At 41.8% G+C, this 20,042-nt stretch overlaps 1 protein-coding gene across 1 annotated transcript in view; it reads right to left on the reverse strand.

Annotated features, from left to right (window-relative positions):
• Positions 1–856: 856 nt before the first annotated feature.
• The window catches only part of KLF12 (KLF transcription factor 12), a 134,716-nt gene continuing 115,530 nt past the window's right edge, over positions 857–20,042 (reverse strand). The window contains exons 5-6 of the mRNA XM_059818127.1: positions 4,365–4,522; positions 857–999 (exon numbers count right to left, since the gene is read on the reverse strand). Of these exons, the coding sequence (XP_059674110.1) occupies positions 857–999; positions 4,365–4,522 (301 nt within the window). The remainder of the gene's footprint in view (positions 1,000–4,364; positions 4,523–20,042) is intronic.

The following is a 20,042-nucleotide window of genomic DNA, read 5'->3' on the forward strand; positions in this document are numbered from 1 at the left end:
TTGAAAAATAATGACATGTCAAGTGAAATTTTGCAGGGCAACTGCAAACAATTTTGACTACTTTGTAGTTTTCCATTGACATTTCAGAAACATCCAGTCAACTAGAGAGGACGTCAAGACGTATGTCCTCAATTTTATGGCATGAAAATATATGCCTGCTTTGTGCCAAAACAATGAAATTATTTAACGCATTTTAGAGTTTTCAAAGACCCATGATTTCCAGTCTCACCAACTTCACAGATCAGTTATTAAAGTCTAGTTTTTATAACCCGTATCAGCCTCTCAACAGAAGGCATGATTTGCCTCTTCGATTTACATAAAACCTATGAGATTTTCATCATCTTTTCAGAGGGAAGAGAGTCTGTAGATCTTTCACAAACCAGGGCTAGTAGAAAAGGAAACAACAATTCATTAAGATAAATGTAAGGATTTTTAGAATGACATTTTGATGAAGGGAAAAAAACCACAGTGGAAGCAACCAGTGTTACTTAGCCTGCACTGCTCAGCTATCCTACCGGAAATGTCAATGGCAACTTTAGTACCACCTAAAAGGCCTGAGATAGCCATTATAGATCATAAAATAATGCTATGGTTGCTTCCCTCTCCATCTTCAAAGTAAAAGCAGCAAACTAAAGAAGGTGAGTCCCGCCAGGGCTGCATAGGTGCAGAGCTCATGGGTAACAGGAGTTACAGCTCTCCCCATTCCCCAGGCTGACACCAGCACCTACGCCGAGCACAACGCAGACATAGGTAGACCAGTAATGGAACCCAGGGCTGCTGGTTTTCCCATTTTTAAAGATTACTCATTTGTAGAGTCACACATTAGTAATTTTCTTAAAGTTCACTGAAGCAGAAACTAACTCAACACAACTCCAGTGAGCCAATTTCTCACAGTTTCTCCTTGTGGAAAGAGTTGATAAACCTGAGCTGCGAGATTGCCTGCGAGCCCCGAAGGCTCTCCATCACACCCGATACCTCCTGATAGCTTTATTTGACGATTTGGCAAAACAACAACAAGAAGCTGATACTAGAAAGAGAAATTTAACACCAGTGCTTGTGATTTATGAAATGCTCTGACTATTACAGGTTTCACTTGCAGTTTTTCTAGTTGGAGAGAGGATGTGTAATTCAAGCTCGCCCCCCAGTGGAATCCGTGCCCCTACCAGTACACCAAGTTTTGAGGACACTGGGAGAAGTATTGGGCAGCTAGACGATAGCATACTTAAAAAAAACTAGGGGTCACTCTAAGAGAATTAAATGCAACTGCTACGGTCTGTAATATTTTGTTTCTGTTGTTAATTAAGTTTAAAAGAAGTATATTTTCCAACCAACAAAGTTCTTCAAAATACCGCATTGTTTTTTTCTCCTGTATCCAAACAACTGTGAATGTTTTAATGGCTATGCATATATAGTAAATGAAAAAAAAAAAAAATAGTTCTCAAACACATCCTGCTTAGGTAAACAATTGTCAGCAAGATCAGCCTGCCTAAAAAAAAAAGTCCAGGTTATGCAATGCTGAGTTTCTGCGATCTTTTCTCAGAAAGTTTCCTACTGAAACTTGCTCACCCTTGCGTGCATAGCTGTCATACTTCATTTATACTTATCCAAAACTGCACTAATTACTGTGGGTCATATGTGAATAATTAACTTTCTTTGCCTGAAGCAAAAGTAAAGGCCAAGATAATAAATGTAAGAAGAGATTAATACATAGAGTATGCTCATGGCCAATGCTACATTTAAGTCTGAATATACCAACTTCTTACCAAGACCTGAAAAGTGTTCTGTAAAACACATTTAATTTTAACAGCACAATACAGGTTTTCTCACTGGATCCATTGGCTAAATTCAGTGCCCACCTTCTCTCTAGACTACACTTTACTTCTTATATTGCAGCAGGCATAAAAACATGACAATATAAAGCAGTTAACAGCTGACCATTTAATGAAGGTTTTTGATTCGATGTTATTTTTCTTTTCTCCCTGAAGGAATAAACCAACATCCAACATGACTGCAAAATATTTCAGGCAGCTGCCTTTTGGGGTGGGGATTCATTTCAGCCAGCTAACAGGTAGGTATCCGGGCTTCCTCTGTATTCAGCAGTGAAAGAGAAGCACCTTTGCAAGCCAATCCCTGGGTCTACCTGAAGAGGGAATAACATGCCCCAGAGGTGCCAATCCCTCTTCTCTGACTACCCAGAGATCCCAGACAGATAGCATAGCCTAGACAACCAGCTGCCAGGGAACCAAGGCTGAGGAGATGGATCCTACGATTACAGGAGGTACAGAAACTCCCTTCATGCTGCTGGAGAGTTACAACTGCAAAAGCTGTAATTACCAACAGCATTTCAAGCCTTCAGTGCCTAGTTTTGAGCACCCTAAGTGCACGGCCTGAGATTCAGTGGTGCACACTATCTAACACTGATTTGGGTGCGTTACCCACAAGCGCTGGTCTGCCATGAGATCACTAATGAATTACAGAATCATGACAAATGTGACTCTCAGTGATTTAAAACATCACGACTGAGAAGAGCCTTCTGTTATTTCTGGGCTAACTTGGGTGTGACATTTCTGAGGTTGTTCACATCTAGTTTTGTAACTCAGCTCTTTACGTGGTGCTTACTTATACTTGTGCGCTGGTCACCAGTCTTGCAGGCTAGAAGAGAATGACCTCCCTGTGGTAAAAGCACGTTAGTGGTATTTTTGGTTCAAACCAAAAGGTCTACCTGTTTCACACCTCTGCTGGGCTCTCTGCCTTCTAATCTGCTACAGCCATAAAATGCTCAAATGGTGCTACAGGCAAGAATAGGGAAACAACTTAGAAATCAGGGCAGGGAGAAGGAAAGGGAGAGATTAGGGTTAGATAGAGATAAAAGAAATAAACCAAGAATGACAGAGAACAAAGTGAAAGGGTAAGGTATATAAAATATATCAGAAGGGCAGGGACGAAAGACCACACTGAAGACAGGAAAGAAGACAGAAGAGGAAAAAAGAATTAAGACAAGACATGATAAATTAAGAGAGAAGAGAAAGCACAAGTATTAATAGGAAGATATGATAAAACTAGAAAAACTGGCCTGGAGGGAAACATAATGAAATTCCCAGATCACCAGAACATTTCCACTGTTTAAGGAAGGGACTCTTACCTTACAAAAATTGGTTTAGTAGGGGTATTAGGATGGAGCCTTGTTCAGTATTCCTCTCAACAAAAGTCCTACCAACCAAAAGACATATTGGAAAGAATGATGGAGACGTGGCCTCACTTGAAATGGAGAAGCCATCACTTAATTTTTTAAAATAATATCTCATACTCTTTAGACTGTATCACACCACAGAAAGCGCCAGCAGATTCTCAGCAAAGAAAAACTACGTGCTGGATAAACACCATCTTTTCTCTAAGGAGTTACAAGAACGCTGGAGTACATTAAGAGCAGAGATCAGTAAATTTAATTTAAGCAAATCAGCAGCAGAATAAGGAACAGCACTGAAACTCAGAGCGTTCTGTCCACTGTCTTTCTAGCCATCCAAGTGATCCCCTTTTAAATTGTTCTTGATGACTTTAAATTGCTGCTCCTGAGTTTATCCACAATACAATTACAACAATTACACATCACTGCTTCAGCTATCCTTACATGCCTGTCATGTAGAGTAGTAACAGCCCATAAAGTTAATAAGGACACCAAGTATTGATTAACTGTTAAGTATTATCATCACTGAATGGGACCCAGCTCATCCAGGCACCTCTCTTGCATCTCTGTTGTAGGGACCTAGTGCAACCTATTCTCATAAAGTGACTGACTTCTTCTGCAGTATGTGGTAGGTGCCTCTGAAAGCCTCCAGAAAGAAATACTGAGCTCTTACGTTTACACTTGAATTGAACTGAAGGTATCTAGTGGCACCTAGCATTCAAAGGCTACATCTGTAAAAGCGAGTAGCAGCTCAATAGGATCAAGTCTGTAGAGTGAAAAAAATGGTGCTGAAGATCCATGTCCACACTACATGCTCTTCTTGAGGGTCTTCTTTGGACTAGCTCTGGTTGGTCCCAAGCAATGAACACCCGTTGTTCGTTGAAGCACAGTACGTATGCCCCTGGAGGCCACTTTTCTGTTTAGTTTCATCTGAAAGGAGTCCGCTTTGTGCTGAGACCGCTCTTGTGCTGCGACATAGGGATGACAGGGAAGTTCAATTCAAAAGCACATTCTTGGATCTGTACCAGAGTGCCGATGCTGATGCACTTGCAGACATCTCTGTTATTTAGGTACAGGCCTTTGGCTCTTAGTGTAGGACAACGAGTTCAATACATCGTAAATCAGGCAGAAAGCAACCTGCTTGTCTTAACTGTCGTACACAGTGCCAGAAAAGTCTTACCTGTGTGCGTCCGCCGGTGAGCCTTCAGGTGGGAACTTTTTGTGTATACTTTGTTGCATCCCTCAAAGTCACACCGATGGATGCGCCGCTTCCTGGAGTCTGGAGACTCAGACCTTCTCTGACGCCTTGTGCTCTCGATACTGAACGGTGAAATTGAACTAAAAAACAGAACAGAAGCAAAAAATGAAGCAAGAGCATGGTGTATACCCTGGGCCCCAAAAGATCAGCTGTAATAGATCACTGTGCCAGAAGTGACCTTAACAATTAATTAAATATCTCCTTTTCTACAATGTAGTCCACAGCACGTATTTGAAACAATTTGTGCTTGAACTTGAGCGTATTTTGCAGTATGAAATAATTCAAATCCTGATTTAGAAGTGCTTATTGCCAGAGAAAACACCACGATCCCTGAAATACTGCTCCAGTAATGAAGTAGCCTGACTTCATCTGAGCTTTATTTCTATTTTATACATGTCCAGATCCAAGCTCACTGAACCCTGCTTTCTAAACAACTTTATATATAGCCTCCATAACTTCTCTTTGACAAGTTTAAATAGATAAAAATCATGAAACCTTTTATGAAAAAGTGTTTCCAGTACCCAGATCTGGACTATGGATCCTCACATTTGGCCAAACATCTGTTGTTTGCTTGCATACAGACTGCTAAGAGACCCACAGCACCCTGCAGCAGTGATTTTTCCATTAATTATTTAACAATTCTCAATCTATCACCTGCAAGTCAATTAATTTTATTTCCTTTCAGACCACTGATAAATAAAAAAGTTCATCAGCACAGGGCCAGCAAACGATCCCCACAGAAATGCCTATGCTCAGCGAAGATACTCCATTTACAGCAACATCCTAAGGCCTACCAGTTATCCCAATTTTAAGCAAATAAAAAAGTAATGTTGAAGTCACATTGCTTTATTTTATAAATACAGTATATACTGAGTCTAATACTTGAAGAATGCATGCTACAACCATGTACTTGCCTTGGTTAGATAAACTTGTGTCATAAACTATTATCAAGCTGGTATGCCAAGATCCAAACCCTCATTGGCTTCCATTAATTATATTACCCAGCTATAAATCATTTTTAATTGATCGCCTTATCAACCCCATTATGGTTATACTGCACAGCAGTCACGTTCACCTACTGTTATACTAGTCTGTTTAGCCACCTTAAGTACTGGAACAACATTAGCCTTCATTAACTTTCTGGGGCTTCCCCCACATTCCTGTGTGTATTGACATCGAACGTAAATGATCTAGATGTATCAGCCAGCTCTTTGAAACTCTTAAGATGGAAGTTCCTGGTTCTCCTGAAAGAATTTTTGACTGTCAAATGAAAATGAATCAGAGGAAAAGAAACTGCATCTGATCACGAGAAGAAGCAAGCACGAACCTTTGGGGAAGCTAAGATACTAAGAAAGGCATTTGAACGAAACACTGATGTTGATGCATCTGCTGAGAAGCTCCTGTGTCAACACCAATCTTCAACCTTCTGTTACAATAGCCAGTGCTGTTACAGCTATAGCTGTTCTGCCATAAACTTCACTTTTAGAGATTTCCAGAATTTGCTGAGGACTATTTACATTGGGTTAAAACTTTGCATAAAGCATCTCGCACCATTAGCATGTGATTTCACTGATGTGCCAATTCACTGCATTACAGACCTTTCAGCCTTGAACTTCTGGTAGTTCAAATTACGCATTTTTCTTTTTGTTTAAATATTTTTACAGTACCACCCTAATTTAAAGCACTATTTGAAAAAAATGGAGTACTCTCTTTCTGACAGCCCTCCTTTTCTCTTAACACTTGATATATATTCATATTTCACCTTCAGGCAAAGAGATTTTCCAGATTAATTATTTTTGCCTGTAATATAATGTGTGTAAATGGGCATACAGGGAATATCTGAAATGGAGGAAGAAATGGACAGAGGGCCATAATACCAACATTAACGTAGGAAAAAGTAGTCCCCAAGAGACTAAGACACATCAGCACTTGAACTATGTGACAGGAATACAGATATGTTTAGCTGTCACAGAAATGGATTAGGAATTGCATTTAAGTAGCTGCATCTCAGGGCAAATAAAAGTCTTGGGTTAGATGATTCACTAAGAACGGTCTCGCTACTCCAGTTTGTTTTTTTTTAAACATCACACCAGCTAAAATAAAAAGCAAACATGTAAATCAAATCTTAAAAGCTCAGTACTGAAGGTACAAAATCCAGTGCTCAAAACCAGAAAATCTTTATCCTTAAATATTTGTGCATCATTTTTTGCTGCATGTGATTTACAAGCGGTCTTAAAAGCCTATTTTGTAAGAGGGCGTTCAGATCCTGGATAGTACAGCTCGTTTAAATGGGAGGAGGATCAAGCTTATAATGCTGCTGCAATTTCCAGCCCCGAGCCAAAATGAACCTTGAGCAGAGTCAGCACCTTGTAAAAAGCTATTTGTCATGTACAAGCAAGTGACCTCACTGCTGAGAACCGCTCTGTGCTTTCCTGAGTATTTATACAGGAGGTGGTGGCATAAAGCGGTGCTGCAAAGGTGGCACACAATCAATGCCGCTGCCTTTTAACCGGATTGCTCTCTCTTTCTAAAAGGCGAAGCACCCTACCTATTCCACGCCAGGGAAAATAACCGACTAAGCCACAGAAGGTGCTGTGCGTTGCCACCATCCCCTGCAAGCTTCACAGTCATCGCTTGCTCAGCACGTCGAGCAGAAAGGTTACTGTCAGCTGGAATCAGCAAATGTAACCTCATGCCTTCCCTTTGCAGCAACGCAGGCTAAACGACAAAACTAGACAGCAGAAGGGACTCATGTGGCAAGTGAGAGCACGCTTCCAAGGTGATCTTGTGCCACGCTAACCCCCATGGCACAAGGGGCCCTTACACTGCAGACACGCTCACGGGTGGAAAAGGAGCCAGATCCTACCTGATACCACCAGTCTTGTTTTGGCCTTACAAAAGCTGTGTGATTTTTTTAAACAGAGATACCACAGGAAGCCCTAAAAAGAGCACAAGGTGCTTTTTTGAGCTTCCTGAGGTTAGTCCCTCTCACAGTAACTTTCAGCTGATTTGCTGATGTTCTTTCCCTTAGCCATGCAGCAGTAAAGGGACACTCTCCTCTTTCTCAAGCAATTTCTACAAAAACCCACAATGACCACACACAGAGACATAAAAAAAGTCCTCAAAACCATGTTTTGTGCTTTTTAAAGGCCATGGGGGTTCTGCCAGGTGGCTCTGGTCAGCACAGGGCTCCAGAAACTACTGTTTGATGATACCATGGTGGACAAAGACTTTGAGAATGAACATGACAGGGAACTCACAAGTATTTATTTTTTTACTGAGTTTTTTTCTTTTTTTTTTACAATGTGTTTTAAAATCATGTAAAATAAATTAAAAAACCAAAAATTAAAAAAACCCCACCATATCTTAGCAGCCTCTCTTGACGGTAAGCATCCCTCACAGACTGCCCAGAGTGAAGACCTGGAAACACGTCAGCAGCCGAGAGCTGCCGGGGTGCCCAGGCAAGGAGCTGTCAGTTCGCCTGTTAACAGCCACGATCTCACGCAGCCTTTAAGACTCAAGGTGGATTTAGCAATAGGACTGATACCACAGGTAACATCCCAGGCAAACTGCAGGATGTATCAAGTTACTGCTGATACATCAAGTTTGAAAGATAAATTAACAAAGAAGAAAACTGGGTTCTGACCTTTCAGCTTGACATTTATTTATTTGCAGTTCATTATTTCTAAAAACACTGCAATTTCTATATCAGCGTAGAAACCATTACACAAACAGAAATCCTGGGACACTGCTGGCTGCCTCCATACGCAGCTGCAACACCTGTAGTCAGTACTGCTCATAGGGTGAAATGAATGAAATCAATGTGAGCGTTTACGGTGATGTACAACACAAAACTTCCGCTGTGTTCTTTCCAGCTAGAAGTGAAAACACACATCTCTGCAACTCACACATGGCCAAGTGCTTGTCTCTCCGATGGAAAAAAGTCTGCAAAGTAAAACAAAGTCTGGGGCTTCGCCAGTAGATGGCCATCAAGTTCTCCTGAATGTCATCCGTGCTGCATGCGACAGGGATTATAACAACCCTGGTAACACAGGATTATTTTTCCTTTCTATGAATGCTGCCCACGACCTCCTAAGTGTTTTGCCTCCATTCTACATACAGACTGGGAAAGGCCCTTGGCATATTCAGTAACACTGTTAAAAATACGTAGTGGGTCTTTTTATACCGATCCTGTGTTTTCTGAGAGATACGTAGAGCAGAGCTTCCCGGGGAGCACGGTATGTTTATTAAAGACTTGAACTGTGTTCAGTGCTGCGACACACCAACAACATGCCATGCGGTGACAAGTTGCTGCACGCTGGCCGCTCCCCACAAACAGCCTGCTCACACACTCTCACCCTGCGGCAAACATGCAGGGTTACCTTTGGCCACCAAAGTATGAGCTTCCTGGCGCTGCCAGTGACCCAGGAAGACAGGCAAGAGCTGGCTGACACGGCCAGCACAGAGCCAGTGATGTGCAGCAAGTCGCCGCTTTGCTCTTTGCTGTACAAACCCAAATGGTGTCCCAGCATTGCGTTTTTGTCCTTGAGATTGCCACCTTTACTCTTCCTCGGCCCCTCCACTATGAGCTCAGGCTCTTTGGCTACGCTTTCTGCCTGCCTTGCAAAAGACCCCATGGAAAATGCATGGACCTGGGGCCAACAGGTATTGACCAGCTTGTATCCAAAGTCCCATCCACCTTACCATACGTCCCTCCTTTACAGCCTTCAGACTGTATTACCTTCCTCCCTAGCTGTAGTTAAATGAGAGACTTACGGCTACACCTTAACAATAGCCCGCAGCTGCTAAAAACAGATGCTAACCTCACTTTGAGGCAAGGCCTGGGCACATATCAGCTGTGCCCTCTCCACTCCAGCTTCCACGAGAAGGAGAACCAGACTGGTCTCAGCCCTGTGCGACATCTGCTCAGCCTGGATGAGGGGCTCGGTAGGGCAGAGCATGCCCCACAAGGTGGGCATAACACGAGCCGTGGTCCTCTTGTGTTTCTCAGGCTCTGGGTTGTCGAAGGATGTCATTTGGCTAAGCTGGCATACCAGGACAGTCTTGTTCTAGTTGCTTTTCCTTGTGTCAGCACCGGCTCTTGTATGATTCTGCAGCAAGCCAGTTCAGGGACCCACAATGACAAAAAGCCAATTCTGCAGAAAAACACTTGAGCTTGCTTGCTTTTGCTGGTTTAGCTCCCTAAATAGTGGAGTCTGCCAAGTACCTGCACTGACACATGGGAGAGGATGGGAACTTGTGGCCAAAGGTTAGAGGAGTGTCATCACCCCTTTCAGTGGCAACCAGCTGTGATTACCACCAATGCCACAACTTCCACAGAAATTCAGAATTTGTATGAAGAAATCAAGAACATGGATATAAGCAATCAACACAAGGAACAACTGGAAAAATCCACCTTTTGCTCCACAACGAAGCTTCTTCTTGTGATACTTGTGTATATAAAACAAACAAAAATAAACACATAAATAGATAGGCTGAAAACAAAAATTGGGAGATATTACCATGCTAAATACTTAGGAGTTGACAATGTGCCTTGGCAATACAGGATAGAACCAACAGGCAAACATTTATATATCACCTGCAGGCCAATTTTGGACATCCAGATATTTACAGTTTTTTGTTTTTAAAGGGAAAAAAGATATAATTATACAATATTCAAATACACAAACAGTGCATAAATTTAGTGATGTGAATCGTTACTTTTTGAGACATGCAAAGCTTCTGGGCTAACCTTTCAGTCGTAGTAACTAAAAGTGTAGGCAAATGAAGTAAAAGCAGAAAACTAGAATATAACACGTCTGCATTCAGATAGTAATGAGCAGTTGAAGAAAATCCTTGGATCTCTAGCATTCGCTCAGCATTCAAAGGGAACCTAGGCTGCAGAAACATCATGAGTTTTGGCCACTTAGCTTTTATAGAAACCAGAGCTCTTACATGAGTAACTATGGGCATCAGTCGAGCTTCCTGCATTATTTTTGAAAATCTTGGCCTTTGGATCCAGTGGCGGGACAGCACCCCCTGAGCACGTGAAGCAGCGCGCTCACGCAAACCCATGGCAGCTGTCAGCCCTCCTTCAGGTGAGGTGGGGCAGTAGCGACCGCACACAGCTCACAGAGCAGCTCCCCACCAAGGACAGTCGGAAGCAGAGATGACTGCGGTCCCAACGCCTTTGCTTGGCTCCTCTGGCACATTTCTGAATCGAGTGAACACATGCACAGCAGCACACCACTCATTCAGGGAGCTAATCTCGCTTAAGATAAAGCATCCTCTTTCTGTTAAGACCTTCAAGTTTCAGACGCTAAAAGGCATGATATGGGTACTCCGCGTGTTTTTGAAAAGGGAAATTGAACCGCATTTCCCAGTTTCCAGCTCTCAATTACTTTCTTTTGTAGCAGCTTTTCACATAACGTAATTTCATTTTCTGATAGCTCGTATAATGTTACCTTCCCACTCAGGATATTGGTGAAAGTATCCTTATAAACACTACATATTAAACTGTGAAGAAATATGATATGGGTTATTTTTCATTACAATTTATAAAACTTCAACTAGTAGTGAGATGCCAAAATCATACTATATAAAAACATAGTAGTTTTTTCTTTAATACGCTTAAATATCAGTGTAATCTCCTGATAAAGTATTCCCCTCAAATATTTACTTACTGCTTTTTTTTAATACAGAGTTTCTACTGTCTCCTGTTCACAAACAGATGCACATGCATATATACATTATGTATTTTTTCTACTCTTTGATTCTTAGACTCTAATTAATGTTTCATGGAAGGCAAACATCTGCCTTAGGAATGTCAGACATTAAAACATATCAAGCAGTACTTAAGCTGATCATAAAAGGAAAATATGTACTACTCTTTTATTAGTGGTAGTTACTTCAATCAGTGTACTTTAAGGTGATGTTATACTGGAAATTATACTTTTTGTCAAGAAAGAGAGGAGGAATTTTGCAGCATACACAAACAGTATACATATTAAATGGGAAAATCACATGGATAAACAAAACACAGATAGGAGAAGATTTGAATACATTTGGTTCAGAAAGTGCCTGAGCTGGAGATGGTGGGAAATTGCACTGGGAGCAGATGGGAGTAGGAGCATAGTAAGTTTGCCCTCTTATGCTCTGTCCTAGGTGCCTGCTTCTGGCTCCGACCAGAGGCAGAGCCCCAGGCTAGAGGATCCTCCGCTCTGGCTCCATACAGCCATTCCCATGCTTTTACATCCCTGTCCTGGGCGATCAGCAAACAAAATACCCTGTACATCTCTGATCATGACTTTATCTGCAGCATTTATTCCCACGGAGACCAGCTAAAGTTACTTGAACTGGTGAGCTGCTCTGCGATACCTGAGTGCATTACAACATCTCTCCAGCAGTAGTGGAACCGAAAGCACAACTATACATGAAACAAACTTCTGGCAGAGCGAAAACCTTTGGGGTCTACTAGGAAAAGCACTAATGTCAACCATGGCACACCTTACCAAAATTATCCATCACCTCCATTATCAGCTGTGTTAAGCTGAGACATGAGAATGAGACAGTTGCCTGATCCTCCTGAGCTGTGTTTGTGCTCTGGGATCTGGAAGCACTTTCCAGCTCCTAGGGCAGCACTGTCCTGGGGGGTACCCCAGCTCCACACTTGGGCTGAGACCTGAGCACATACCACGTTCTCCTCTTTCACGCTGTTCCTCTGTGCTGGGTTTCTAAGGAAAGGAAGATGGGCCAGAAAGTATCTATGACATGCTCCAGCACGTCCTCCAGATCTGATGACTGGAGGACTGGGACTGCAAAATACACATAGAGAAAACCTATATATCAAGCCTATGATGAACTCTGAAATGCCACTAAAATAAAACCACACCAAAACTTTCCATCTATTTTATCCTTAGCATTAACTAAGAAAATTCTATCCTAGGGAGTTATTGTGTGAAAGAGCAAAGGAATTACATGTTAACTATCTTGCATGTAAGCATTGCCTACATAATTAAAATGCTTATTCCTGATTTTGGGAAAGTTCATGGCCGCGCTTACACCACCTGCAGATCCTGCTGTAAGAATCAGAACCCGGGCCAGCCTCTAAGCAGGGGCAAACTTACTCCTGCACAACTACATCCAGCCGTAGCTAAGCATGGGCAACAGCAGCTCCTGAACCAGTGACACCCCTACCGAATTACTGGTCTGCTGCTTAACAAAGATGAATTTCACATTTTTCCTAACATGGCAGGACTTACAGAGCTTGTTTCTACCCGTAAAAGTTTTAGAAACATTTGACAGTAAGGCTATGATGTTTTACACATAGACAAAATACTTTCAGTAATTTTAAACATAATTCCGCTTCACTGCTCTCTGTCTTTCCCTTGGTTTGGATAGAGGGACTCACATTAGGTGAGACACTTGGCCTTAGGTTTTGCCATAGATTTTGAGGTGACAAATGACAGCAGTTGTTTACATCTGTTTAGGAGATATTTTCTTCTAACACGTGCAACATACAGAAGATGCATGGCTGCATCATCAACAATTCCAGCTCCTCAGGATAGCTGAACATGGTGCAAAGGCTGCTCTGGATGCTGAAGCCCACATTAACACCTCCTTTGGTAACATGCCGCATTACTGTGGAATAAAGAGTAATAGAAAAACTCAGCTGGCGAGGGACCTATCAATTTTCTGCTCAGCAGGGTTAACTTCAGAGCTAGATCAGATTGCTCATGGCCTTGTCTTGATGAAGTCTGAAAATGTTTGAAGAGAGATAGAAAAAAAAACATCTCTCTGGGCAAGATGTTCCAGTGCTCAGTCACCTCATATTCTAAAGGGAGTTTCTAATGAAAGCTCGCTTTTTCTGAATAGTTCCTACATAAATGTTTATATTTATAAATACACATATCTACACATTATAATGAAAGATAACTGAGTGACCATAAGCTAACACAAACCTGCATTTCTTTCTTTTTTAAAAATACTAGCTTACTTTGCTTTAGCCCAATGTTCTTCTGAGCTGAACTGGAAATCCATGAAAATAAGGAAACCTCAAGCAGTGGGGAAAACATATCTTCAAAATGAACTTGCAGGTGGAATAAAGTGCATGAGCAAAGGTCTGTTCTTTGGATTTGACAACAAAGCATTATATGTCTTCTTGAAAAGAGGAATAGTTCCTGAAATCCTGTATGCCAAACGTGTTAGATGCATGCTAGTTCAAGCCTGGGAGCTGAACCTGGTCGTGCAGAGAAAGAGCATCTTATTTCATCCCCTCCTTTCAGAGCTGGCAGAACAGCAGCGATCATTCACAGGATCTCTAATGTACCAGCCGTTCTAACACTCCTTCCAGACGGAGGCTGCATCAATGCCGAGTCTGTTCTTTCTTTTTTGTCCCCTTTTATACAGAGCAGAAAACTGGGTAACTAAGCACCTCCAACTCAGCTTTGAGAGCACAGGGCCCTACTTTTTACCTTTCCTGTTCCCTTCTGGTTCATACTTTTCCTTCACGTTTTTCTGGCAACACATATGCAAACAAGCTACAGCAACACTGGTATTCTCAGAAGAGGAAATTAAAAAAGTGAAATAAAGACTACTCTGTTGGAGACATGAGCTGAGCTGAAATTTCCAGCATGGAAATTAGATGAGTATGTGCATATTCACGTCTTTCACCTTTGTTCTGGTTACTTGTAGAAACAACATAGATGCTCCATTTCTAGTGCAGGACTCCCTGCGTGCCGTACCTTGCTCTCCAGATTTCACTTTCTTCTTACATCTCTAATTCTGATTTCTCACACCTGTGCAGCACAGCAGTCAGTCCCAACGTCTGTACAATGATGACTCTTGCCTGTACATCCACCTCTTCTTGTTGGTCAGACTAACAAATGTGGAACCAATCACTGCAGTGGTGATTAAAGTCTCTTCTGTATCCTTAGCTGACGAAATTGTCGTGTAACGTCTTGCCAGGTCAGTGACATTAAATGAGGACATTGCGTCCACTGGGACTGAAGCTCATGTGAATGACCTTTTCTTCCTTCCTGTTCAGAAGGCTTATTATCAATAAGATAAATATTTGATTACCCTGGATACCTATGTATAATGCAATTATGGGTGGTCATCTGTCATACTGTGTGTCATCAAGCAGATTTCGGTAACTACTAAATAGTTGACTCCATTGAAGTGCACACTTTGGTGCTTATCTACGTAAAGATAACCTGCCACCCCCAACAGAATGTAATTTCAAAAAACCAATTTTGTATGCCCCACATCCATCTACAAGCTCCTGTCTCTGAGAATATATATTGCAAAGAATTCATCTATTGCAGATATAAAGTAAGTATCATATCTATTTGGTCTGGCTAGGAGAAAAGGGACTAAATAATTTAATTCATTTGGGGACAAAAATGTTACTGAGCACAAGATCATACTTCAGGGATCTGCGTTTCTTTTTCTAAAACTACTTTCTAATCAATAAAGTTTGAGATTCATGGGTTTTTTTTCCTTCCAGAGCACCCTATCTTTTTGAAAGGAATTTTTTATAAAAGACCATAAGAAAATATTCTATAAATCAAAATTGTTACTACACCCCAGAGGCCATAGAGATTGTGTTGCCATGCATTTTCATTAACAACAATAAGGAATCCTGATGTATTTGTTATACAAGAAGCTAGCTTTTCTATTCAATATTTTGTGGTTTAGTGGTGGATTTGGCAGTGTTAGGTTTACAGTTGGACTTGATGATCTTAAAGGTCTTTTCCAAGCTAATCGATTCCATGATTCTATGATTCTACGCTAACTTGTACCTGGCTTTACAGCCATGCATGTTGATGAAGCATCTCTTCATTTAGATTACAAGATCGTTGCTACACCTTTTTTGCTGATTTGTGTTTGCAAAGCAAAATAAGTACAGTGAGGTCCAAATCCAGAAACAGAGTACTAATACACTACTGCAATACAAAGAAACCCCACTACCTCTCCTTGCATCTGTGGTTTTCCACACCTATTTATAACACAGTCTCACCTGAAAATCAAGCAATGTTCTGGGATTCACCAGGTCCAGCTCCCCAGCCTCTTTTCCTGGGGACTGCCACTTCTTTTCTCTTCCTGCACTTTATTTTCCTTCCGTCTTCCCCCAGACTTGCTGCAACCTCCCCAGCTGGGAACTGCCTCTCTAGAGAATCACAGGGCCAGGTTTTGTCACTGAGTAAGATATTTACATAGGCAGAAATTTATATAGTTGCAGTTTCACCGTGTTTACTAGTATCTGAAAGATTTCTAGTGGCTTCTTCCGCACACTGGGATAGAAGGTGTCTCTGAAAGTTATAGAGATCACTCTGCCATGTAATTTCTGAGAAAGAAGAACCCACGAGTACCATCTACGAGCTAGAAGAGTTACCGTATCTTTTTACTGGCCTTGTACAGATTGGTTGGACCGTGTGGGCAACCATTCCTTTTCTTCTCTCCATCATGGAAATCAATCTAATTTCCACCCAATGAATACTCAAGTCTACACTCTAAGTAACTGCGCGTAGGTACTGAGTCTTTCCACTTGTAATTAGTTAGGCAATAGAACACTTACCTACTTCTCACACATATCAAAAAGGCAAATTTCAACAATTCCTTGTTTATTATTACACCAGTTCAGCAGTTAGAAAGATAACCAGCTTGGACGTGGGCCTCGGAAAAGTCCAGCACAGCTGCCATTGTCTTCAGTGGAGTCAAACTTACAATCTCCCAACAGAAAGAGGAAACCAGAGTATTGTGGTTTTCATTAACTGGTCCCCTTAACACTTTCTCACCAAGGCAGCACTGCGTTTACGATCTCAAGTGCTCATGGGCAGGGCAAGGTTTGATTAAGAGCAAAATTTCTTCTGTAGGCAGACTGCATGTAGCCATAAGGTACGTTTTATACTGAGAAATCTAAGGAAATACATCTTTAACAGATCTGTTTGTCACATCAGAAATTGCTCCATTTGCACGCAGAGTACACAGTCTCTATTCTTCATGAAAAATATCCCATAACACTTCTTCAAGGGCATTGGTGGTGTGGCCAAGCAGCTCCACGCCTCTGGGCTTCACTGGGTCAAGGTGGCTCCCTGGGCTTGCTCTAATGCGCCTTCACTTAAACAACTAGGTGGCCCTCAGTGTGGCTATTTCCTGGTCAGGAAAAAACACAGGCACCTTTAGGATGGCAATATTCTTCTTTAGGAAGGCAAGAACAAAATCCTGAGGACTTTTTGCCACCAAAATAAAGGGTTAAGATTTCACCCTGTGCGTGCTCCAGCCCCGCTAAGGCAAAATCAGACTGAGGACTTGGCTCGTTATATTAGCTGTCACTTTGTATGTGAATTTATAGGAAAGTTCTCATGCAAGGATTTAAATTGGGTAAGACCTAAATGAAGTTACCTCTTCAGGTTTTTTGAACTGTAACACAATGTGTTCTGATAAGAAACGTTTTCCCACTGGCTAAAGGGCGAATGTCTCCCTTTGGGACACCAAGTATTCAATTATTTGAGGGAAATTATTCTGCTATTTCCAACAGACATTGAGTGTTTTGTTCAGAAAAGGATAAGAATATATGAAGTTGAACAAGCTTTGTAACTGTCAGATTTTTGACCCAGCCCTTCCCTAAAGACTAGCAACAGGCAGGCTTTATGAAATAAATTTTGTTTAGCTTCATCCCACAAGAATTATTTAGATAAATATTTAGAAACAATGCTGCCCAAAGAAAGAAAGAAAGAGAATTCATAGTCATACAGTATTGCAGTTAAATGAACACTTTTTCACTGGGGGTTAAATAGCCACCATTTTCAGATTAGTACACTGTTTCCTTTGATTTGAAAATGTCTCAGGAAGGAGGGAAGGAACTCGGTTTCCATCCATGCAGAAACATCACCCATTCCCCAGCAGGATTTCTTGCAGATGCCTTAGAAACGCGTATCGGACCTCCTTCATCTGCATGACATCCTTGTCCTATATAGTGCTAAAGACTATTTCTATGGCCTTGTTATTACTTGGTGTATTTATTTTTTACTCTACCACCACTATCACTTATTTTCACACTTGGAAGTGCACTCACATTACAAAGGAAATCTTGCAAAGAAGTGAAGCGGATCTGTCTAGCTGCTCTCTCTGAAGTCGGTACATCCCTCCCGACTGCGTCTCCTACAACGCTGAGAATCAAGGGATGGTAGTAACGGGCCACTCCGTTCACCTTGCTAATTTATGCATGTTGCTCATTAGCGCTCCACCAAGCGTAGTTTTTAAGTCCCGAAGGCAGGTCAACACATCCGAGTGGTTAGAAGAGAGTGCTCTGAATTTCAAGCATCTTAAATATGCAGTCAGGAGCACTGGTCTAGGACCCAGCAGTCCCTTGCTTTGCCACAAGTTTCCTGCATACATTAGCCCAAAGCCAGACCCAAGATCCAGTTAATTTGCCTCTGGAATTTCTATTGCTTCCCTGAAAGCACCAGTCTCCCAAATCTTCACCAACAGGATGTTTGGCTTAATAACTTAAATCCACATCAGGACTTCTTCAGTTGTACTTTTTAAATTTGCTTTTTGGAAAAAAAAAAAATTGAAAAATCCCCACACCCACTTCTGGATATTTTTCCCTCCCTAATCTATTAAAATCTCTGCTTGTTTACTATCGGAGATCTTACAAACAGTATCAGTCACCAAATAAAGCACCAACTAGTACTGCCAATATAGTAATTAAGAACAACTGGTGTGCTTACACTCAAGCTTTTACTGGAGAAATCAGAGTCTGTTAAAATCTAGCAAAACTCAACCCCGCACATATGTTGTTTTGTTTTATTTTGTTAAATGGGATGGAACATACCAGAACTTTAAAGATCAGAAAAACCCCATAATTTTGTAAAACATTTGGAGCCTTCGCATGTAGTAAAAAGGGATAATTATCAAAGCATTTTGCTGTCACAATTGTTTGTTTGGAAGAGGCACAGAAAAAAAACCAAACCCAAATCCAAAACTCCCAGCATGACAGAATGATAGCGCTGTAACCACAGTAAATAAGAAGAAGTGTTGGGCAGGTGGAGGGGGATGTCAGAGCAGCATTCGGCACAAGGTCAGATGAGACAACCGCGACCATTGCAAGTGACTGCCTGCAAAAGACAAGCTAGACATCTCACCCTGGAAATGGGGTCCCGCGCCCCACGTGCACCATGGAGCTGCCCACCGCTTTGGGCAGGTGTCCCTGCCAACACCACTGGGGAGGTGCAGGAGGTTGCTCGAGGCACCTCACGACACCCCCCCAGAGGTGAGGAAACACATTTCAGGGAGGAAGAGAGAGCGGGGCTCTTCCCTCCCACCGCAGTTCTCATTTCTTTGCCCCTGTTATATCCTTTTAGCCCATACAGGAGGGATGGAGGGAGGAGGACTGTCATCGCAGACTGAAAATTGAGTTTGACACAAGATCACAACTTGGATGCACAAAACCCAACTTGATGTGCCCATACCCACTTTTTTTTCAGGAATATTGCTATAGGGAAGCCATTCACTTCAATTACGCCCCTGAATCCTCTTTGGAAACCCCCATTTCCAAGTCCACCTCTTCCCAGTTTGCCTGGGAAAGTGGAGGTCCATTCTGAGTTTTGTGTTAGCTGTAACAGCAGCCACAAAATCCATTTCTCATTTAAGTCTCACATTTGGCCATTCAAATCCAACCCAGCTTGTTAAACAAACGGAGGTAGAGAAGTCTTGAATACTGACATAATGGATTTCTTAATAGTAAAAATGTTAATTAAATGTGATGTAGAAGCATCTTGTGGCGCGAAAAAGTCCTTCTCCGGCCATACAGCATGTAGGTGGAGGATGTGGACAGGGATACCCACCCCACCGCTCGCCCCGCAGCAGGCACAGAATAAAACTGTAGCGCTTCTGCCAACGTATTCGTTCAAGGTAGCATTAAAGGGCTGCATTCACTGGCCAGTTATTTCTTGCTCTTGTTATGGTCTTTCCTACAAAAATGAGATGTCAGAATTTCAATGTGTTTTGTGTTCAGTAAATTATAGTCGTTTTCAAAAGATCTTTAACCTCTTCAGTGGCCGGTGGCCTGACAGGCAGAACTCTTGCGTCTTTTCATACTAAAAGTCTGACAAACCTCTTCTGGAAAAGGCAAGGCAGGCAGGGAGATGGTATGTAAAATTACAGAGTATCAGCCAAACCAGTAGCGCATACTGCACTGCTCTCTATTTAACACCAGGATGGTAAATCCTACTATCTCATTTCTGTGACAAAAAATCAAGCAACAACAAAAAATGGCCCAGTATTCATCTGTTTTTGTGACAGGCTGCTTTCATTTCAGCCTCCAGAGTTCAAAGAGCAGAGACGTGGTTTACATAGATGTGCTGTGGGTGAGCTTTTTTTTCTGAAGGGCTGAAGCCTAACTTGACCCATCTGAAAACTCTGGATTTAAAAGCCATTTTGAAGGATCGACACTATTAGGAAGTCTCACGTTATTTCAGGGCCCATCTTACTCAACAGTACCACTTGAAAGTATACCTAAATTAAATGCAGTTTCTCATTAAAGCAATGTGCTACTTTCAAACAGTAGCGAAGATCAAGAAAGGAGGATAACAT

Source organism: Gavia stellata, chromosome 1, assembly GCF_030936135.1.
Source record: "Gavia stellata isolate bGavSte3 chromosome 1, bGavSte3.hap2, whole genome shotgun sequence".
NCBI lineage: Eukaryota > Metazoa > Chordata > Aves > Gaviiformes > Gaviidae > Gavia > Gavia stellata.